Raw genomic sequence first — 24018 nt, forward strand, 5'->3', positions numbered from 1 at the left:
ATTTTTTCCCATCTTTCTGGTAAATCTCGTATACCGTCGAGGTAAAACTGTTCGTCTTTTGAGGCTATCCATTTTTTATGTCTTCATATGAATGGAACTGCTGGTCAGCTAGACCATGTGCCATCGATTGGAACAGGTGATAATCAGACGGCGCAATATCTGGAGAATATGGCGGATGGGGTAGAATTTCCCATTTCAGTGTTTCCAGGTAGGTTTTAACGGGTTTTGCAACGTAAGGCCGAGCGTTGTCATGCTGTAGAATCACTTTTTCATGGCTCTCCGCGTATTGCGGCTGCTTCTCGCGCCACCAACTTCGCAGCGTGAATATTCGAGCCGACGACGTAGAAGCAGTCCCCAGGACTTTCTGTTTTTCGGATTGCTGTAATGAATTCATTTTTCATTACCCGTCACGATGCGATGAAGAAAACCCTTTCTTTTTTGCGGCTGGAGCAGTTGTTCATAGGCGAAAAAACGACGTTCAGCATCGTTGGTTTTAACTCATAAGGAATCCAAGTCCCCTGTTTCTGAATCATTCCCAAAGCATGCAATCGCTTGGAAATGGATTGGCAGGTAACTCCTAATACTGAAGCAAGCTCTTCTTGCACTTGACACGGATTCTCATTGAGCAATGCCTTCCATTCAGCGTCTTCGAATGTTTTTGGCTTCCTTCACGCGGACGATAGTCAACATGAAAATCACTGTCTTTGAAGCGAGGAAACCAATCTTGGCACCTTGTTTCACTTAAAGCAGCATCTCCATAAACTTTTTGTAGCTCTCGATGCGCTTCAGCCGCCGTGGTTTTTTCGAATAAAAGAGGAAAATCAACACTTCCAGCAAATGACGATTATTCGGCACAAAATCAGGCATTTTCACAAAACCAACAGTGTATGATACCAAAACAAAATCACTAATGTGTCGAAGCAGTTTATGACGTTTAGGTTATGTTAGAATCGACTAGCGCACACTACTGGCGGCATCTATTGACAAACAGCGTGAACTTAGTTGCGCACCTAATAGTAAGTTAATTAATTTGAACTTAAACAATTTTTATTTTATTTTTAATGTCTCTTATTATTATTTAAAACTGTGACATCTTTTCAAGCAAAATTTTGGAATATTTATTTAATTTTATGCACCGTTATTAAATATTTATACAACTTAAAAATATATATTTTTTGTTTCTTATTTTATATTATACAAATTAAAAAAAAAATTGAATTTGTTAATTTTTAAACATTGTTAACAATTTAATATAATAGTTTTTTGACAAAATATTTTCTTATCTTTGTTTTAATTAATTTTAAAAATTTATGAACTTAAAAACCCAATTTTTTAAATTTTTCAGTATTATCCAAATTGTGGTTTTTTAAATTTTATTCAACAAAAATCAATATTTTTTATATATTATATTAATTTTTTTTAAATTTTTTGCATTATTATTAAATTGAACAACATTTAAAAATTTAATTATTTTTATTATTTAATATAGGGGGTTTGAGAGTATGAAAAGTATGAAGCTAAGGGAAAAAATTTAAATTTTAAAATTTAAAATTTGCGTTGAAATTTAATTAATTTAAAAGTTTAGCTGTAAAATAAAATTACATTATTTTCCAAATACTACAAAATACATCATTTTGGGCACACCGCCGGTTCCTGCCTTTATATAAGAGGCAGGTATTTCAATAGCAATTCTTTAATCAAAGAAAAAAAAATTGTGTAAACAATTTCTACAGCAATATTCCTCTGAATTTTTTAAGTTGGGAGTATTTAATTTATTGTAAAATAAAAATATTAAGAATTATATAAAAAATATGGGTTTTACTTGTGGATGGATGAAGCATACAACGGATATTTAATGTGTTCACTTTGTATATTTTTTCTTAAACAAACTATGCCAAAGTGTTGGTGTATTTTTGTATCATTTTTGGACCAACATCACCCTGCGCGCCCCATTAGGAGGAGGAGGTCGACCAAACACCTAACAGAAGTTTATGCGCCAATTATTTTTTTATTTTTTATTTATAAGCATTTGATCATTTTGCTTAAACTCATAGCATTTGCATAATTAATATTTACACATTTACTTCTTTCACTAATTAGTTGAATAGAGTTTTTAATGCACCTTTTGCATGGTAACATTTTTATTTAACAAATATTCTTTACGCCGCATTTAAAATATTGCCAAAATTTAATTGCTTGATTTACATGCGAAATTTTATATTCAAAATTTTGGTTTATTTATGATCAAATTTGATTGGCTGAATCTATTATATTTAATGAGCTTTAACTATCTCCATACTGCTCATAAAAAAGCTGAATTGGTGCAAGATACAAAGAAAACACATAAATTAAAAAATTATTTTTAATAAAAAGTTAGTATCCATATATTCAAATTAGTTCAAAAGTAAGTACATAAAATTGAGAGAAATTTAATTTTTACTACTTTGTTCTCAAAGCGGAGCTTCAAAGGGTAAATTTCTTTGGCGTCGATACAAAAGATATGCTAAGCAAAAGACTTAAGCAACGAACCCGAAATGGTTTTAGGAGCTATTATTATTATTATTGTTTATAGGGGATATACACAATATAATCCTAACTTAATTAGCAATAGAAGCAATAATTTGAATATTTGTGACGCTTACTTTATTAACGATAGAAAAATATAAAATTTTAGTGCTAGGTTTTTTTTTTCTTATGAGGTAAATCCAACTCTTGAACGGTTTTGAAGACAATTTGTTGCTAGATAAAATACAGCGGCTGTAGTAAGCATTCCTTGTCGTACAAATTATGTCTCTAATCAAGTACAACATGCTTTATGGGATACTCACTTCATTTTTTATTTGCCACTTGCCCTAGTTTAACATCGTCAACGTTCATTGCACCTCTGTTGAAGACAATTTATTTCACATTGAAAGCATAGGACTCTTCTTTATATCTGACTTAGATAAAATACTGGCTGGCACTCTAAAAAATTGGGCTGACATTTTGTCTTTGCCATTAAAAAAAGACTTTTAATGCATCTCTAAGGCAGAGGATCGTTCCGCCAATTGGGCGAGAGTAGTTAATTTCTGTTTGCATAAATGCAAAATTTATAGAAAACTACCGTTTTGTCAAGGGTATTTGAGTCTTTTTTCATGAATGAAACTCCATTTCACCAGTTATCACCATGACTCAACATAATTTTTGTAGCGCTAAATCAACCAGTTATAATCACTTGGAGTTTACAACTCCTGTAGCCAATTAATTGAAAATCAATGCGCGGTGTGATGTTGTCTATACAGAAATGAATAAAAATTTTGTAATAATCCACACTTTTTGCTTTTAATTGAGATTGTCAAGTTTCCTCACAACTTTCTGCAGTCGATTTCCTCTCATTTGTCAAGCGGAAAACCAAATAAAGTTTTTAAAAATGAAACCTAAGTTGCTTTCGGTGGACCTTAGGGTAGCTAGAGTACCGCTCGTCAAAAAGATTGGTCTTGCAAACTGGTTTGAATCACAAGGTGAAATGGTGAGAGGCTATAGAATAGAAGTCAGCCTGAGAAAATGCAATTTTTTTCAAGAAAAGCTTTTCGAAAGTTAGATAAGTTAAGATCAAATATTTTAAATAAAATTAAATACAGTAGAAATCTGTTTTTTTTTCTTGTTAGAAGAAAAAGATATGTGTCGCATTTATATTTATATAATTTCACCCGTTTTCGTTTTCTTTTCCATTTTTGATTCATCTATGTACCAACATTCAAGGGTTGAGACTCCATTCCTCTAGACTTTCCGATTTGATAATTTTACTGTATACAAACTTCTCTGTGCAATTAGATGAATGTAAAATTTTTTTAGCGAATGCTCTTATTTTGTGGTTGTTGTGTGTGCTCTGAAGTACAAAAAACAGTATTCGTTTCTGTTCCAGCTCTTTTTAAATACATTGTGTAACGATGTCAAGTAGTCGCTATTATAGCCCCGCATCAGCTAGAAGCACCCAACTGCGAGATAGCACAGAAGCTTGGCATTGCACGTTCATTGGTTTCTCGTACAATCAACCGATTTAAGGAGTTTGGTAATGAAGGTAACCCGTTCTGGAAAAGGAAGAAAACGAATTGTTAACACTTCCAACAACCGAAAAATCATAAAAAAAAGAGTTCAACGAAATTCTATAGTCTCGATGAGGAAAATTGCTCGTGGGACAGGCATCAATCGTGAATCAGTTCGCCTTATAGCAAAAAAAGAACTTGGATTTAAGCCTTATAAGGTACAAAAATGCCAGCTGCTCACGGATGAAAACACGAAAGTAAGACTCAAAAAATGTCGCTCGCTCCGACGTCGGGCCGCAGGTACGGGCTGCGAAAAAACCGTCTTTACGGATGAGAAGCTGTTTACTGTTGAACAAGCTCACAATCATCAAAACGACAGAAATTGGTCTACAGAAGCCCCTGGACTTTCGTCCATTGTTGAACATCTTCAAAATCCACCCACGGAGCAAAAACAATCCAAGAGTGGTGAAAAGCCAATTTCCCCCCTTTCATTACTTCCCAAGAATGGCTACCCTACTCACCGGATTTGAATCTGCTAGATTACAGCGTATGGTCGATTTTGGAAGCAAGGGCCTGTGCAAAACGCCACAAAACTTTGGAGTCCCAAAATTTTTTGAAACGTTTGAACTTGTGTATTCATGAATATAATGTTACTCAAACATTGTCTATTAAAATTTCACAATTTGTTTTGAGCTACTATCAATGATACATTTTTTTCATTAAAAAATGTTGTATACACTTATTTTTTTTTCACCCTGTACTAGGAATTTCTTGCCACAGCAGATTTCGTTAAGCTTGTATAAAAGGTGCCGTATACCCTTTTTAACGCAGAACATATTGCCCCTCGGTAGGCAATCGAAAACCTTCAAGTATATTTTTGCCATGAAAAAGCTTCTTATACAAAAACCATCTGCCAATCGGGCATCAAACGTAAAACAGAAATGCATTATTTTCTCGGCAGCTCTGTTCCAGTTCTACCAACATACATTTACAATATTTATACCAGTTCCTTCATCTATTCGTTACATGCTAACGCTAGGCGAATCGAAGACTCCTAATATTAACATTAAAATTTAAAAATACCCACAAATAGTCAAAATGTTTTTATCTAAACTAACTTTAGAAGCAATCTACGCACATATGCAGATTGCCAGAAATAAATTTACTGTTTTTAAGAAAAGAAAGTGTGTGATTTCCTCTACAAATACGCTCGTTGTATGCAAAAACAAAAATTCAAACAGTATTTACCTTTTCTTCTTTATACTTCCAAAAAATGATCAAAAAATCAATCGAATGCAACGTTACTTACTTACACTAATACAACGAAAGTATTTAAATACACACAAATACAAATACAATAAACTTCTCGGAATTTAAGCGTGTGCATCACACACACATACAACACACATATATGTATGTACAACAACTGATGTCTACGGTCAAGCCGCCAGTCACTATTGCCATCAAAAACCGCCAACAGACTTTTAAATAATAGCGAAGCTGCAATGCATACCAATGAGCTCTCAGTCATCAGCCCCACGGCGTACAATGACTTCCACCCAGAAATTAGTGGGATTCTACATTCAGTTGTGACTGTGATAGCGACGAACGAGCGCGTGTCTGTTTTCTTTTGTTTTTCTCTAATTACCAGTAAGCACTCAATCAGTCATTTTTTTTCAATTTAGTAGCATCGTTGCCATTGTCGCCATGGTTTAATTGGAACGTTACAATTTGTTTTTAAGGAAACTTCGCACGTTTGCATTTAACATTTTATTCATTTGTTACAATTTAATGTTATTGTTGTGTGGCCGAGCCGGAAGGTGGTTAAATGGCAAATCTTTTCCAATCACGTTCACACGCGTGGGTGTAATGATCGGGTTACAATGCGATTTACGGGCACATGAAACGGCTGAAGTGAAAAAAATTGAACTGAGAGTGAAGTGTTGTTGTAAAAGAAAGAGTTGTGAGGGTTTTTGATTTTAACCATATTCTGATTTGCAATGATTTTCAAGGGTATAACCGCAATTTAAGGTGCTTTAGAATCGGAAAGTGACTACATCATTTTTGTTAATATTTTTGTTCACTTGAAATTTGTAGTGTGCGATATGTTGTTGTAGAGACTTGTAGTTTTATGCCAGCTGCGAGTGGTAAATAATTTTTTGACAAGCCTTTTCATGGCAGGAGTGCACTGGTAAGTTTATACCCTATGATCAGAAAGAACTGGGAATGTTTAAATAAAACAAATCAGAGTTTAATTTCATGCAAATTTATTTTATCTCCTTCAAAATATGACTCGTCTGAAGCAACAAACATGGGCCAACGTTTAACCCAGTCCTCCATGCACCTCTGGTAGGCCGACGTAGGGATGGCCTTCAGCTCCTTCGTCCCATTCTCTTTGATCTCTCCTTCCACGGAGGGGTAACTTCAATTTTTGAAACAAAAAGAAGCCACATGGGGCCATATCAGGTGAATACGGTGCTTGCACGATGGTATTTACTTGGTGTTTGGTGAAATAATCCAGCACAATTTGGGCTCGGTGCGATGGCGCGTTATCATCATGCAAAATCCAAGAATTGTTTGCACACATTTACGGCCATTTGCGACTTACAGGCAGACACTAATGATCCGAAGCGCTAAAAAGTGACAGATGTGTGTCTTACAGTCCTACCAACATAAGACAAAATATGGGCTGGTTCCCACGTGCGTGGTTCGTTTAAATTAAACATTCCTGGTACTTTTTGATCATAGGGTATATATAAATATATTGGTGCTTCTACCCTTTATTGGATGCTTGGCCGAGCTCCTCCTCCTTCTTGTGGTGTGCGCCTTGAAGTTTTTCCGCAAAAGGCTTCTGAACTGTAGATGGGTTTTTAATAAAAACTTTTTATGAGGAACTTTTTCATGGCGATACTTCTGGTGTATACTTTATTAAATTTTCGTGAATGAATTCCGTGATGCTATTTATTGATTGATTCGGTGAAATATAAATTGCCACAATTAAAACTGTTTTTCCATTGCTCAATCTGGTTTCGCATGCACATATTTCTCCCACTTTAGAGAGCTGAACAGACAGTGATTCTAGTTGCTGTGCATTCAGATCTATCTGTGGAGTTACAATACGAGCACCGTCATTTTGATTGTGGTATATTGCAACACCGCCTGCTCTCATTTGTGGTCTTTTAAATTGAACTACAATATCAAAATTCGGAATGTCGAAAATGTTTTCATTATCCAACCAAGTCTCGGAAAGAATTAGAAAATTTGTGTTCTGAACTTCCAGCAAAACAATACTTATTAATATACACATATGCATCTACATACAACCGCACACACAGGCCACTCACTTTATTCCTGTAAATGCGTATGTCGTCCAAAGCTAAAATTCTATGCCTAGCGACTACAAGAACAAAATGCATTAATAGGCGCAGGCGTAGCGGCCATCATCCTAGTTGCCATAGCGCTGAACAGTCGCGGCGGCGCCGAACAGTTTCAACTATTGTATTGTGCAACAAAAACTCATCATCAAAAAATTGATTTATAAATTCGAGCTCATAGTTCTAAGAGCAAGTACTTTCATTCATAAAACGAGCCGCCCATATGCTAATTTTCTCGACAATTCGAAAATAGTCAATATTGGAATATTTCGCGTAGAATTATTTGCCAATATTCAATTTTTGTCAAGTCGAGTGCCCGCGGCTCCGTAAATACATATGTTTGCACCCATATATGTATGTAAATATATGTTTCTAAATGCTCGACAACCGCAGCTGCCTGTTTAAGGCTACTGTACATTAGGCCGGGCCGATTTGTGGGAAGGCAAAAAAATCGCCCATTGCTCTGTGAAAATCATATTCTAGGGATTAGAATAAGAAATTTTGCCGAAGGAACCATACCTCTAAAACGATTTCTGATGTCCCCCAATATGGGTCGAACTTTTTAGTTTCTTTTCTATAACTCACATTCATTCATTTACATATGTTCTGACTAAATAAATTTCTTAAGAGAAAAAATAGATAATATTATAAATAAATAAAAATAAAGAAAAAACATAGCCGTTTAGCTGATTTTTTCATGTAAAGGCCAAAAATGGTGATATTTTGAAATTGGGGGACATCAGAATTCGTTTTAGAGGTATGATTCCTTCGGAAAACTTTCTTATTTTGATCCCTAGAATACGATTTTCATAGAGCAATGAGCGATTTTTAAATCGACCCGCCCTACTGTACATGCAATGCTGTGCCTATGAATGCGCGCTGGATTTCTTGAGAAATTTTACCGTATGTTTTGCTGTGGCGAGGCACATATGTACATACACACAACATATATACATATATCCGCATATATACAATACATACATATATAAATTCACAAATTTAAATTTGCTTATGCCATCCTTCTGTGTGCCTGGTAATGAAGCATTTTCTATACATACATACATATGTATATATACGTATATCTTTTTTCTTCTTCTTTTTGGTGTCGATTTTTCGTTTCATCGAGTCTCAAATCACTCCCAACGATTCTAAAGAAATTTTCACTTCAAAAAGTACGAAGCAGTTACAGAAGTCAGCAGTACAACTTCATGTCGTCTATTGTACTATTTTGTCTTCCTTCTGGTTTGTTAGGCTAGGTTAGACCAGAAATTGATCCATAGTGATAACAAGTGTTCGTATGGAGAGTTTAAGAGCTTTATATTTTGTCATTAATTCGCAGTTTAGATAATTTAAGTAGGCTGCTAATTTTTTGATCTGCCACGCTTTCTAAGGTTGAAAATGATGCAGAACTTAAGTTTATTCGAGTTTTGCAAAGTGCAGGGCAGTGGCCGAGTAATTGTTCCAGAGTTCCTCACGCGTTGACTTCCGTACTTATTGTTCATGTATCGTTCTGCACTAGCTTCAGTTTGACCACGTACGATGGAGTGAGACAGTGTCCAGGCAGTACCCCCAGTTTACACTCTTTCCTGGGAAGAGATAAAAGATAGTTGTAGACCTGAAACTGTGCCTGCGTAGCATTAATGTCGCTATCCTGCATGAGCTTCTTCTTTCTCATCTCGAGCTCGCTTCTGGAATCGTTGCTGCATCTATATCCAGTCGTTGTTTGCAGAGAGGGAGTTGTATACCGGCTGTGCTAGTTACAGGATGATTTGCGCCTGCTTTGGCTAGTATATCCACTTTCTCGGTGCCTTCAATTTCCTTGTTGTCCTGGAGCCCAGTAGATGGTGGCTTGTTTCTTAGTTCCTAGTTCATCCATCCTGTTCCGGCTTTATTTTTAATAAATAAATTGAAGTGAACTGTTATATGGTAAGGCGTTATATACAGTTAGAACGCCGAAAAAAGCGAATTTTCCAGACTTTTTTTCTGAGAAAACTTTTAAATTTATTGATCTAAAAATTTGTACGCATATTATGTTATCTTTTAACTGTATTTTAAGACTAAGCATTAGTAAAAATATTTATTTGGAAAGGAGCTACAGCTGATCTCCGGGAGCTCCTCTCAAAAAAGACGTTTTGCGGTGACCATTATATCTCTGAACCGGATCCTCTGAAATTAAAAAAACCAAACAGATTTCGTTAAAATAATGTTAAATCTAGTAATTAATCGAAGGAATAAGCAAAATAAATGTGTTTGAGTAATTTTGGTTACCGAGTTTGAAAACACTATTTTGAGAAAAATGCGGTTCGATTTTGAAAAGCACTTTACATAGGATAACCTTTTTTTTGATTTGCGTGTAACTTCGAAAATATTCACCGGAACAATATTTAATTTTCTGTGTGTATTCTTAAATATATGGACATTAAGAAATAAAAATAAAAAAAAATCGATTTTTCGAAAATTCTAACTGTATAGGGGTTATATATTATATATTATATATATATAAGGCAAATAGGACCACATTCAGTTGAACAGAGAAATATGGCTAGTTCGCACACCTAAGGGCGGCTCTATTGGTTCAATCATAGTGCCACCTTTGAAATTCAAGGCACCATTCTTAGCTCCCTTACAGTGCACCTGGCACTCCTCAAGTAGCACTAAAGCGCCATTTTGATACCATTATGAGACCTCCAACACGCAAATATCTACAGCCAGCCATAGATGTTCATGTAATGGAGAAGATCAATGGGACTTAGGTTGGCGCACTGCCCCGGGATATCGAAAGAAGGAGCCCCCAGTGACCGTAATCGTTTAGCTGCCAAGCCCGGACATTTACAGAGGAGGTGCTCAACAGTCTCCTCCTCTAAAAGGTCCACACAGCTTCTGCAATAAGGGATAAACGGCAAACCTAGCTTTTTCGATGTCACGTTTAATGGCGTGGAGTTCCCAGAACTTCCTGAGTCCTCCAGTTATTGTACTAGGGCTACAAAGCTTCCGAATTAGCGCATGAAGAAATGGAGCTCCTTCTTTCCTGTGCTTTCCTGAGAAATAAGTTAGGCAGTTCCCCTTTAAGAACAGTCAGGGGAATGCCAATGATCGGGTAGAAGGTACCTGAGGTCAATTCAGTCTCCTTCCTGGCAAACTCATCAGCAATTTCATTTCCCTCTATGTTCCTCTGTCCTGGAACCCAGATCAGAGAAATCTTACCTGCACACCTAAAAGATTTGATCCCCTCCGTACAGGAGTTGGCTGGTTTGGTCTCGTCACTATGGTCTCGTCAGAGTCTTGAACGCGGTCTGACTATCGGAAAAAATGTTAATATCTCCCTCCCACGTTCTCTATGTAGTTTGCATGTCTGGAGGATCGCAAAGACTTCTGCCTGAAAAACACTAGCAGTATTCGGCAGTTTAAAGGCGATAGATAAATTGGCTGATTTAGAGAAAACCCCCGCTCCGACTCCCGTTTCCATCTTGGAACCGTCAAGGAAGACAGAGGTGCAAGCTTCGGTGCAGATTTTCCCCTCGATCCAATCCTGCCTATTTGGAAAGATTGGTCTAGCACGATCCTCAAACTCTAGTTTGCGGATAGAGAGATCTGTTTGAAGTTCGGATAAATACGGTGTTAACTGCCCGAAAATGCTACCATGTCCCTTGAGGGATTGTCTCCAGAAGCCAATCTCCTTTAACCTAATTGCACTTTGAACTGCGATGGAAATTACGGAAAAGTCGGTGGGAAGTTAGTGCAAAAGTACATTCAGGGCAGCACTGGGGTAAGTCTTACATGCTTCGGTGTTCCCAATACATGCAGTCCTTTGCGCCCTCCGCAGTTTAGTGATATTATAGCCCTTCCGAAGAGCTTCCCACCAAACCAGGCATCCATACGTTAAAATTGGCAAAACCACTGCGTTGTACATCCATAGCACAACCTGTGACTTTGGTGTAAGTTTGAAGTTGGTGAAAAATTCTGTTGATTTTTCATAATTTTTTTACCTGATGGTTTTGCATATTTTCTCCAAATAAGAAAATTGTGGGTAATCGCAACTTTAGTAGTGCCTACTTCCATTCACAGGCCATTTAACAAGAATTGAGAATCTCTTTGTTCACTTTGTGGCGAATTTTGTGTAAAAATCCTTGTAAGATCAAATAAATTCAAGCAGTTGAACCACTTGATCAAGAAGCTCAGTAACAATATCAAAGGTGAAATTCCCAAAGTCCCTGCCGATATGTGTAAAAAAGTGGTGCAAAGCTGGCTACAAAGAATTGATTGTTGAGCGTTATCGAATTTCTTACTTATATTTAAATGTAAACATACATATTTCATTTATTTATTCCGGAAAATTTCAGTTTTTGCAAATGTCGGAAAAATTCTGGCCCCTCGAGAATATTTTATTAACATAAAAGTATATTCTTACGTGGTCATTTTCTTCAAACAGGAACATTTTGGAAATTATCATGTAAATGAAACTTTATTGGCAAAATTCATTGAAGTACTAAACAAAAAACTTAAGAAACAAGCCGCAGTTCAACTTCTCCAATAATAACAAGTGCCTTTGTGTGTGCACAGACAATTTCATAACGGTAAAATGAGTGTATGCACTACAGAGTACGAACAAAAACATAAAATGCAAACACGCATACCTAAAATAAAAATAAAAACTAAATGCATTTTATATACACACAAACACACGCAATTATTTCATTTGTGACGATCAATCAATCAATACTCAGCAGGAATAACAGCTGGTGTACACAATAAATCATACTATACTCATATGAAGTGGAGGGCACACACACACATACATTCGGACTTTACAATGACCTTATTATATACGCACAAGTATTTGTATTGGAGCCAATTGAAAATATGTCTGAAGTGTGACTAAAATTGATTTTACAACGAAATATACTTCCCGATTTGTCAGCGCCTGACAGTGAGAATCATTTTTTATTTTTATTATTAATGTGTTATTTATTCTTTTTTTTTCATTCTTTGTTTTCTTTTACTCATCGTATGCGTATGGGTTTTTGCATTTGCATGCAGGACACGCACGGCCGCGGCTTCCCTTATACGTATGTGCGTCAGGAGAGGAGCACATTGTGTTGGAGGCTTTTTGCATTTTGTTTTCTGACGATTTATTGTTTGCTTTTAATACTAATCATCTTTTTGTTGTATTATTAATTGTATTATTTGCTGGAATTGAAATTATTTCGTAAGTCTGCGAGTTATGTTAAATTTTCTTATAACTTTCATTTGTTTATCAGCGATTGAGCTGGAAACTTTATTCTTCTACTGCCTTCGCATGCCTTGGCAGTGAGAGTGACTTTCTTACGAATCGAAATTATTCACAAAGTGGTATATAATTTATTGTGATACATATATTTTTTATGCTCAACCAATAAAACGCTAAGTACGTGTTGTGTATGCAATAAGCGATTCGTCTTTGCCACCTTCATTGTGCAGACTTGACAGACAAATTACTAACATTTGCGAAGTGATTAATACTAATTATTTTTCATTTATTTTTCTCTGCTTTCGATTACAGACAAAAACGTAAAGAATTAATCATAAAAACGGTAGCCATTTATAATCAAAAACAAAAAAGAGGAAAGAAGACGTGCGCAATCGAAGTATTTCAAATATTCGCAAGTGAATCGTTTTCGGAAGATTAACGTGCAGAGAAGAACGAAAGTGATACAAGAAAAGTGCTGCTGTTAGGACAGGAAATGGGTGTTGTGAGCGGTGGTGTAGCAGCATGTCTGCTGGTAAGTTTTGATGATTAATATTGTGATCAGAAATAAGCTTCGCTTTCGCTTGAAACCTCGAGTTAGCAAACATGAGAAAGAAATGAAAAAAAAATGTCTGTAAAAACTTGCTAGAAAAGATTGAAATTGAATTAGTAGAAGATACCCAGACTCGGCTTTCGTGCATTGCGTTCCACCCCTACTTAGAGGCTGAGTCACAATCTCTCTAAAAATAATGGTTAAATGTAACTAACTAAAATAAGCAAATTTATTCTCCACAATCGACTTTCACAATTCTCAAATATCATGAAGGTTAGGTTAGGTAGTGCTGGCTGATGTGTAAAAAGATCTCACTAAGACCTCTAGGGTCCATTGTGTTGCCAGTGCTATGTATTTGGAGTCGAAGATATTATTTTACCCTGCAAGGATGAAAAATGTGTTGACCCTGGCACATTTGTCGAGTCCTACACGGAGCAGGGCATTGGTACAGTGGGTGTTTTAAAGTACCCCTTGCATTCGCCTCGTAACACGCGTCAGTACGCCAACCAATATTTTGCAGTCTTTCCTAGACAGTGATAAATTAAAGTTTGTAGTTTTCGTATTCCAAGTCCTTAGCATAATTTTGGCAATTGTGTATGAGATTAAGTGTTCCCATATCGACTGCGTTTCTAGAGCTAGTTCCTCATTCAGCTCCGTATGCGGAAAGAAGAGTGATGGGCCATTATAGAGCAAAATGAATGGCAGAAAGGTCTAGAATCCACATACCATTCGTAAAATTTCTTTACAGATGGGTCCAAAAGGCCGGAAGGAGTAGGAGCGGCTGTCGTTTGCCCGCAATTCGATCTCCAAAAGTCTTTTAGACTACCTTATTACGGTAGTATATTTCAAGCTGAAATCTATGCCAAATTGTGCGAGTGACCTCGATTGACATATCACTGGGGACTCGGCAACAGAATTCTACCTGCTCATTTCACACGTATTCACACACTCGTCCGATCAGCTGTTCTTCAGACCACAACGAAATAACATGAGCGAAGACTGTGTTGATTTTTTTCGTATATCACCAAAATAATCTCAGTTTTTTCGTAAACACACCGCTTTCATGATCCCTATTACGTCAGCCAATCAGCTGATTCTTTCAAACTTGCTGAGAGCCGATTGACGGTCTGATTTTGGATGCACATCTAAAAATCCTTTCGTCCTGGCCCAATACTAAGGTTGCGGGGAGAGATGTAGGTGTGTGACAAGGATGCTAGAAACATGAAAGTGTGCGTGAAGTTACATTGCTGTAGTTGCATAAGAGAGAAATGAAAATGCCATCAAAAATGCAGGAAGAAGAAAAAATTATATTAATAATACAGGGTTAAATTACACAAGTGCGACGTCACACACACAGTGATTCTGTCGACTTCGCTGAGAGCAAAGTAGCGGTACCACGATCGGCGCCACATTATTATTCTCTCCATAGTGGGTGCGTGACATGCTGAATGCTGGTAGGCTTGTCTGGTGTTGGCCTGCATATTGGTCAGCTCATTCTCTTCAATTCATTCGTGCAGATAGGTGAGACACATAAAGTGAATTAGTGATCGCTGCTATTATTGCCTGGAAGGAAGTTCAAGTGACCTACTTGCACGTAACCTCTCTGTCAAAGCTATGGAGGTGCTACAAAGGCTATTGTCAACAAATCAATTATATCTAAAGTTCCATGTCGTTTTAATATACTAAATTATTACCACCTAGTATGTCCTGATCACCCAAACTCACCAGTATAAGCCCTTAAGCAAAGTTCAGGCAGATTCTGCAAAGTATTTTTTCAGCTCAGCCACGTCAAATGTTAGCCTAGACTAACTGGTATTTCCTTTAAGACCACAGAATAACGTTCTTATGAATTTTCATTGATAATAATGTCATTTATAAGAAGCTTCTGAATACGACGAGGTTGAATATTCAGATAATTATTAGTGTACGAAGGCTTTTAGGAAAATATAAACCGTTTCTAATTTCCAAAAAGCTCAGCGATAATGGATTTCCGTAAATTTCTACAGACTTACGGAATGAAAGTGACTCATTAAGGGCTTTCAACAGAACAGTAAGAGGTACTCCTTTTAGTTATTTTAAGTTTTTCCCTTTTCAAATTTTGTCTTGCTTCGTAAATTCTATTCAGCTCTTTTAGCCCAAAAACCTTGCCTTGTTTTTCCCAACTGAGTATTTTAATAATATTTCTATTCGTTCTCTACAGTTACTCTGCTCCTTGAGTGGCCACACGTTGGCACACATCCGAATCGATGCACCTGAAGTGCATGCCATAGAACCTTCACCCCATTCTCCAAGCAGTTTTGTGCGCTCGGCTGTGGAAAGCGTTCCTGCCGAGGATCAGGCCGTGTTGTCGCTCAGCCGTTTTAGTATGCGCCCCTCATTCGGTGATGTATTTTTGCCACTGCGTAGTGCAGTTGAAAGCGTGCCTTCTGTGAATTTACGTAAACTCAGCGAATTGAGCGACTCCTTTGGAGTGCGCTCTTTCGTACGCGACTCAGTCGAAGCTTTGCCAACGGATTATGAAAGCGGTGATGACGAAGATTCGGAGTTGGTATCGAATGAAGATTTGGTACGGAGCACCATCGCTACTAATGCTGAGCCAGACAAATTTCTGGACACAATCGCACCTGAAGTGGAGACTCCTGTGGAAACATTTCCAGCACCTGATCCCTGGACTGTGTCGGACAAATATGCCGCCTTTGCCTCACCTGCATTGGACAATAAATATTTGCCTCAACCTTACCGCGCTGACTCCCCCTATCAACAGCTATTAAAGCCCATGGAAGTGGAACACTTCGATCAACTCGATGATGTGGAGCTGCTACGGGATCAGTTCGGTTATGGCGCGCTGACACATAGTCAAAACGGTGATATCGGTGAATATTATGGTGCGCCGGCACATTTGAAATCTGCGCCCCCTGCGCGTAAAAATTACAATAACTCACCAAAAGTGCTATGCCACATCACAAATTGGGCATTCTATCGCAAAGCGGATGGTAAATTCGTGCCGGAGAATCTGGATGCCAGTCTATGCACAACTCTGATTTACTCCTTCGCATCATTGGATCCGGATCATTTAACTATTAAAGAGTTTGATCCATGGGTAGATATTGAGAACCAGTACTATAACCGAGCTGTGGAAACGGGTGTACCCGTTATGATCGCCTTGGGTGGTTGGACTGATTCTACGGGCGACAAATATTCCCGACTTGCAAGTGATGAGATAAAACGTAAAGTGTTCGCATCAAATTTGGTGGGTTTCCTAAAACGAAACGGCTTTTCTGGTTTGCATTTGGACTGGAATTATCCAAAATGTTGGCAGAGCGACTGCTCTAAAGGTCCGGCAAGTGACAAGCCCAATTTGACCAAACTGCTGCGTGAAATACGCAATGAGTTTGATCGCGTCGACAAGAAGCTACAACTTGGCGTTGCATTATCTGGCTACAAAGAGATTATAACTGAGGCATATGAGCTCGCGGAGCTGTCGAAGATCGTCGATTACATGACTGTCATGACGTACGATTATCATGGCGCTTGGGAAGGGCGCACCGGTCATGTCAGTCCTCTATATGGACGTAAAGGTGATCGCTACCCGCAATACAACACTGACTACACTATGCAACTTTTGGTAAAATCCGGTGCTAAGCGTGAAAAACTTATTATGGGAATTCCATTTTACGGACAATCGTTCACGCTGAATCGTGCCAGCACTACTTTAGTTGGGGAGGGTGTGGACACCTCGACGACAGGCGAACCCGGAGAATTCACCAAACAGCCCGGAATGCTGGCCTACTATGAAATCTGCCACCGCATACGCAAAGACAAATGGCTAACGGGCCGTGACGCCGAGCGCAAATCGGGACCGTATGCAATGCTGCGCAACCAGTGGGTCGGGTATGAAGATCCTGCCTCGGTAGAGGCAAAGGCGCGATATGCGGCGAATAACGATTTTGGTGGTGTTGCTGCGTGGACTGTTGATTTGGATGATTTCCAGAATCGTTGCTGCAGCGAAGCTTTCCCATTACTAAAAGCAATTAATCGTGCACTCGGATTACTTAATACCGAACCACCAACGCGTGGAAATTGTGAGCGCCCGGCTGCACCTGTGACCCCTGTACCACCAGTCATGACGACGGTTAGTAGCGATGGATCTATTGGTAGCTCAATTACGCAGCAACATGATCACCCTTCATCAACCACGCCAACTACGTGGTGGCCAACAAGCAGCTCCACTTCGACAACACCCTGGTGGACACCAACTTCCACTACACCAATTCCTACGACGACCAGAAAAACCACCACGACCACAAAAGCCACCACTACAACAACCACCAGACGACCGACAGCACAATCAACAACCACGCGTCGACCAAACCGTCCGGAGCACACCACAATACCGTCACCAGCAGTCGTCCGTCCAGTTGTGCAAGCCTCCAACTGTCAAGTAGGCCAGTTCTACGCAGATCGTTCCAACTGCAATGCTTACTATCAGTGCATCACAGCGGGTGAGCTGCAACAGCAATTTTGTCCTGGTGGTCTGCATTGGAATAATAAGAGCAAAAATTGTGACTGGCCTGATTCTGCGCAATGTTCTGTGAAAAACAAGCCCGTTGCAACAACGAACTATGCCACTACACGACCCACCAAGTCTCCTGGCACAACCGAACGCCCACCAACAAGAAGTACAACACGCGTGTCCAACCGCACCACACAACGCACCACTACTGCAGCAACTACAGCTTTGTCTTCAACTTCGCGCAAACCATCGAAAAAACCTTCCAGTAAACCATCGCGCAAACCAAGCGGGCAAAAACCACAAAGACCCAATAAACCCCAACGTCCGAGTGCCAGGTGTAACGAAGGCGAATATTACACGCACAAGAAATGTGATCAGTACTATATTTGTGTAAATGGCGCGTTGGTACCGAATTCTTGCGGTGGCAATCTTCACTGGGATGCCCTTCGCCAGACTTGTGATTGGCCCGAAAACGTGCACTGCGTCACTACCAAACAATATTTGCGCATTGTGAAGTCACAAGCACTACGCTCGGGCAATCCATTGGCGCTGCGCAACTCGAACCCCAGTGACCCCTGCGATGGTGAAGAGCGTGTTGCTTATCCTGGAGACTGCTCGAAGTTCCTCTTCTGTCTATGGAATCGTCTACAAGGCAGCGACTGTCCTCCTGGTCTACACTTTAATGAAGCAATAAGTAACTGTGATTGGCCAGTCTCCGCAAAGTGCACGCAAGACGGTAGTGCTCAAGGCTCAAGTGAAGTCGAGAGTCTCGAACCAAGTGAAAATGAGATCTCAGGAGGAAGTTCAGTAGCACACCAAAAACCAAAACCCACTATGCGGCCAGCACCCACCACTACTACGACTACAACACGTGCACCTCGTCCCACTTATCCAACAGATAAACCCATGTTGGCCCCGCTCGACGGCTACTACAAGGTTGTGTGTTACTTCACTAACTGGGCTTGGTACCGCAAAGGCGTGGGACGTTACACACCTGACGATATCAATATAGACTTATGTACTCACATTGTTTATGGATTTGCCGTGCTTGACTACTCCAACTTGGTGCTACGTACGCACGACTCGTGGGCGGACATTGACAATAACTTCTACACTCGTGTAAGTGGTTTGCGTAGTAAGGGTGTGAAAGTGAGTCTTGCCTTGGGTGGCTGGAACGATTCGCAAGGTGACAAATATAGTAGACTTGTAAGGAATCCCTCAGCCAGAGCACGTTTTGTTAAGCATGCTGTCGAGTTTCTAGAGAAATACGGATTTGAAGGTCTTGATTTGGATTGGGAATATCCTGTGTGCTGGCAGACGGATTGTAACAAGGGTGTGCCGGATGAAAAAGAAGGATTTACTGCTTTGGTGCGTGAGCTTTCAGAGGAGTTCAAACCACGTGGTCTACTACTGTCAACTGCGGTCTCGCCTAGCAAGAAGATCATCGATGCCGGCTACGATGTGCCACAGCTGTCTGAATATTTTGATTGGATTGCAGTGATGACTTATGACTTCCATGGTCAATGGGATAAAAAGACTGGCCATGTAGCACCACTTTTCTACCATCCAGAAGATGAAATTGATTATTTCAATGCTGTAAGTGATAAATGGATTTGTAGCGAAAGCCGGAATCTTCTAATATTTATGTATGAATCTCCCCTACAGAATTTCTCGCTGAACTATTGGATTGAGAAGGGTGCGCCGTCGCGCAAAATTGTCATGGGTATGCCACTGTATGGTCAGTCATTTACGTTAGAGAATGCAAATATTAATGGCCTCAATGCTAAGGCACCTGGCCCTGGTAAAGCGGGCGAATTTACGCGTGCTGCAGGTTTCCTGGCCTATTACGAAGTACGTAGCTGCCTCTAATTAAGAGCCGAGTTATTATCAATTAATATATTTTCACTTTGTTTCTTAATGTAGATTTGCGATCGCATCAAGAATGATGGTTGGGAAGTCATACAAGATGAGCAAGGACGCATGGGGCCATATGCTCGCAAGGGCACACAATGGGTGTCTTTTGATGACCCGGCTATGATACGTAAGAAGTCGCAATTAGTGCGTGCCATGGACTTGGGCGGTGGTATGGTGTGGGCTTTGGACTTGGATGATTTCCGCAATCGTTGTGGAGATGGCGTCCACCCGCTGCTTACACAAATTCATGATGTGCTGAAGGATCCACCGAAGGAGTATGAGGACATGCGTAAGTTAACTGATGGTCACCTAGAATGTGCATGAGTGTCAATAATTTCTCTTATTTTACTACAAAACCTCAGCGGGCCTTATTGCCAATGAACCAGTAATACCTTCAGCAGAAACAGAGTCGGGAGAAGAGTTAAACACCATAGAAGCTTCCGTCGTACCTGAAGATATAGAGACAGGGTTTGCCGAAGAAAATGCTGTCGATCCGAATGGTGACGTTGAAGAAGTGATCTCTTCGGCAGAGCAAAGCCAAGAAGAAGCTACAGGCACTGGCACCATATTTGGCACCGGTACGAGTACCGGCACTTCAGCGGAAATTGAAACCGAAACAAATAACTTTAAGGTTGTTTGCTATTTCACCAATTGGGCTTGGTATCGTCAAAATGGTGGAAAATTCCTGCCCGAAGACATTGATCCCGATCTTTGCACACACATTGTCTACGGTTTTGCTGTACTCAACCGGGAGTCACTCACAATTCAACCGCATGACTCTTGGGCTGACATGGACAACAAGTTCTACGAACGTGTGGTGGCCTTCCGAAAGAAGGGTATCAAGGTGACCGTGGCGATTGGTGGTTGGAATGATTCAGCCGGTGACAAGTACGCTCGATTGGTGCGCAACGCTGCTGCAAGAGCACGTTTTATAAGCCACGTTACTGAATTTATTCAAAAGTATGGATTTGATGGTCTGGATCTGGACTGGGAATACCCCGTTTGTTGGCAAGTGGACTGCAAGAAAGGCACATCTGACGAAAAGGATGCATTCACTGCTTTAGTGCGTGAACTCTCACAGGCGTTCAAGCCGAAAGGACTGTTGTTGTCGTCGGCTGTGTCGCCCAATAAGAAGGTTATTGATGCCGGTTATGATGTGCCATCTCTCTCCCGCTACTTCGACTGGATTGCCGTTATGACATATGACTTCCACGGGCAATGGGACAAAAAAACTGGTCACGTTGCGCCAATGTACGATCATCCCGCCGGCACAGAAACGTTTAACGCCAATTTCTCCATAAATTATTGGTTACAAAATGGTGCCGATCGTCAGAAGATCATCATGGGTATGCCAATGTACGGACAGTCCTTCTCGCTAGCACAAGCATCAGACCATGACTTGAATGCGCCAACGTATGGTGGCGGTGAAGCCGGCGAAGCAACACGCGCACGCGGTTTCCTAGCTTACTACGAGATCTGCTCGTACATTCGTAAGCGCGGCTGGAGTGTGGTACGCGATCCACGAGGACGCATGGGACCGTACGCCTTCCAACGCGATCAATGGGTCTCCTTCGACGATGTTTCGATGATCCGGCATAAGAGTGAATACGTACGAGCAATGGGATTGGGTGGCGCTATGATTTGGGCGCTGGATTTGGATGACTTTAAAAACACATGCGGCTGCGAGACTTACCCTCTGTTGAAAACGATTAACCGTGTCCTGCGAAACTATCCAGGTGTAGCACCAAAGTGCGTGTTAGAACGGAGGGACTATACCATGAGTGAGTGCTTTACCAAACAAGTGATAGTTGTGTACAATATTTCTAATTATCTTTTGCTTACAATTTTCTTACAGTTGCTAGTGATAGTGGTCCGTCGCAGGCGTACTCCGTGAAACCGAAACCGGGCGAAACTCCCCGTCCCACCTACTCCAGTCAGCTCATCGAAAGTTCACCACAAATTTCAGCAGGTGCATTAGAAGACTTTGGTGAAGTGGAGAAGCAGCCGTGCAACGGAAGGAACTTTGTGCCGCACGAGCACGATTGCAACAAATACTATATTTGTCAGTTTGACAAACTGATTGAGCAGAGGTACCACATCGCCATGAAATGTACCCACTTTTTGCTTTAATACTTTTCATATCACTTTTCAGCTGTCCCGCTGGTCTACATTGGAACGAGTTTTACTGTGATTGGCCGCAAAACTCTAAATGCTCTATGCGCCAAGAGGCAACCACTAAGCGTCCAATTCCTCAGCGTCCCAAGCCCATAGCTACAACTACACGACGCCCACAGTCCTCGCAAACGACAAGTCGTCCCAAACCAATAGCAACCACACCATCTCCACGACCAACAAAGCCAACTAAAAAGCCATCGATGATTCCGAATAAGAAACCAACCCCACGCCCAAAGCCACCCACTTTGCCACCAATTACTGGAAGTGGTGATTATAAAGTTGTTTGCTACTTCACCAACTGGGCCTGGTATCGTCCAGGTGAGGGCAAGTATGTGCCCGAGGATATTGATGAAAACCTCTGCACGCACATCGTTTATGGTTTCGCTGTACTCAATACAAACTCGCTAACAATCCGCACACACGACTCCTGGGCTGATATTGATAATCATTTTTATGAGCGCGTAGTTGCCTACAAAAATAAGGGCATTCGTGTCACCATTGCTATTGGCGGTTGGAATGATTCGCTGGGTAGCAAATATGCGCGTTTGGTTTTAGATCCCGAGGCTCGTGCGCGCTTCATACAGAGCATACTTGATTTCGTCAAAAAGTATGGTTTTGAAGGTTTGGACTTGGATTGGGAGTATCCAGTGTGCTGGCAAGTTGATTGTTCGAAGGGTTCGCCGGCAGAGAAAACAGGTTTTGCTGCACTCGTGCGCGAACTCTCCGCAGCTTTCAAACCGCGTGGTCTTTTGCTTTCCGCTGCCGTCTCGCCTAGCAAAATGGTCATAGATGCTGGCTATGATGTACCACAATTGGCGCGCTACTTCGATTGGATTGCTGTTATGACATATGACTTCCATGGTAATTGGGATAAGCAGACTGGTCATGTGGCTCCGTTATACTATGTCGATGGCGATACAAATGAATATTTCAATGGCAACTTCAGCATTAACTACTGGTTACAGAAGGGTACACCGCGTGAGAAGCTCATCATGGGCATGCCACTTTATGGACAATCCTTTACGCTGGCCGATGTCAAGCAACGCGGTCTCAATGCTAAGTCTACCGGACCTGGACAGGCGGGAGCATTCACACGTGCAGCAGGTTTTCTCGCCTACTACGAAATATGCGAGAAAGTCAACAGTGGCGGTTGGTCAGTGGAACGAGATGCGCAAGGTCGTATTGGTCCCTACGCGTACAATGGCAATCAGTGGGTTTCGTATGACGATGTTTCGGACATACGACGTAAAGCACAATTTGTCAAAAGTTTGGGTCTTGGTGGTGGAATGGTTTGGGCTTTGGATTTGGATGATTTCCGTGGACGTTGCGGCTGTGGTAAGCATCCGCTCCTGCGTACACTCACGCAAGAGCTACGCGGCATACCGGGCCAGAGAGCGCACGATTGCACGTAAATCAATTGGGGAGTGGTGGCAGGTGTCTACAGATTTAGGGTTACGACAAATACTTAATATACTCATAACAATAGTAATTTTCTTGTGCCAATAATTTATGTTAAAGCTCTCGATTAACAAATGTGAACAATTACAATATAAAATAGCAGTAGAAACATGATTTCGATTTATTTGAAATCTGTTTTCAAGATTTCGAATTTAAGTCGAATATGTTTGAGGTGAGATGAGATCTTAAATGCAATTAAATTAGCTTAGTTTTTATTTTCACAATAGATTTAGCGCCTTAATTAAAATACATTAGTATTTTTCTAAATTTCGAAATGCAAAAATACGAAAGTACTTATAAGCCTAACACTCTTTATAAGATATTCAAAATAAATTAATAAAATCAACGATTTTGTATACGATGAAAATAAAAGTAATGCATTTTCCTCTGAATACCATACCAACCTTAGTTGTAAGAGAGGAGATCTCCAAAGATATACACAAATTATAGTTTCACTTGATCAATATTTCAGTTTGGCTTAATTTCGTAAGAGGATAGATGGACAATCACGCCATATCTAACACTCCTAAGCAAGAGTCCCATCATCTTTGCTTTGGAAAGAGAACCGAAGCTCTCTTCTGTTCTTCTTAATTGGCGCGATAACCGCTTACGCGATTTTGGCCGAGTTTAACAAAGTGGGCCAGTCGTTTCTTTCTCGTCCAAAGTAGCACTTGTTGGCAAGAGAGATTCTACGTTGGATTTCAAGGCTGACATTGTTATCGGTGTTAATGCTGGTTCCTAAATAATAAACAAAGTCTTTTACAACCTCCCAATTATAACTG

At 40.2% G+C, this 24018-nt stretch overlaps 1 protein-coding gene across 4 annotated transcripts in view; it reads left to right on the forward strand.

Moving 5' to 3' along the window:
* The window catches only part of LOC128865362 (probable chitinase 10), a 36779-nt gene extending 13168 nt beyond the window's left edge, over positions 1 to 23611 (forward strand). The window contains exons 1-8 of one of the 4 annotated variants that reach the window (XM_054105644.1): positions 5619 to 5675; positions 12939 to 13158; positions 15377 to 19285; positions 19355 to 19540; positions 19613 to 19892; positions 19966 to 21384; positions 21459 to 21693; positions 21756 to 23611. In XM_054105644.1, the coding sequence (XP_053961619.1) occupies positions 13120 to 13158; positions 15377 to 19285; positions 19355 to 19540; positions 19613 to 19892; positions 19966 to 21384; positions 21459 to 21693; positions 21756 to 23190 (7503 nt within the window). In that variant the 5' untranslated portion in view covers positions 5619 to 5675; positions 12939 to 13119 and the 3' untranslated portion in view covers positions 23191 to 23611. Of the gene's footprint in view, positions 1 to 5618; positions 5676 to 6131; positions 6217 to 12697; positions 12804 to 12938; positions 13159 to 15376; positions 19286 to 19354; positions 19541 to 19612; positions 19893 to 19965; positions 21385 to 21458; positions 21694 to 21755 lie in introns of those variants that run through there. The other 3 variants (XM_054105645.1, XM_054105643.1, XM_054105642.1) reach the window with 3 other exon arrangements.
* The last annotated feature ends 407 nt before the right edge of the window (positions 23612 to 24018 follow it).

Source organism: Anastrepha ludens, chromosome 5, assembly GCF_028408465.1.
Source record: "Anastrepha ludens isolate Willacy chromosome 5, idAnaLude1.1, whole genome shotgun sequence".
NCBI lineage: Eukaryota > Metazoa > Arthropoda > Insecta > Diptera > Tephritidae > Anastrepha > Anastrepha ludens.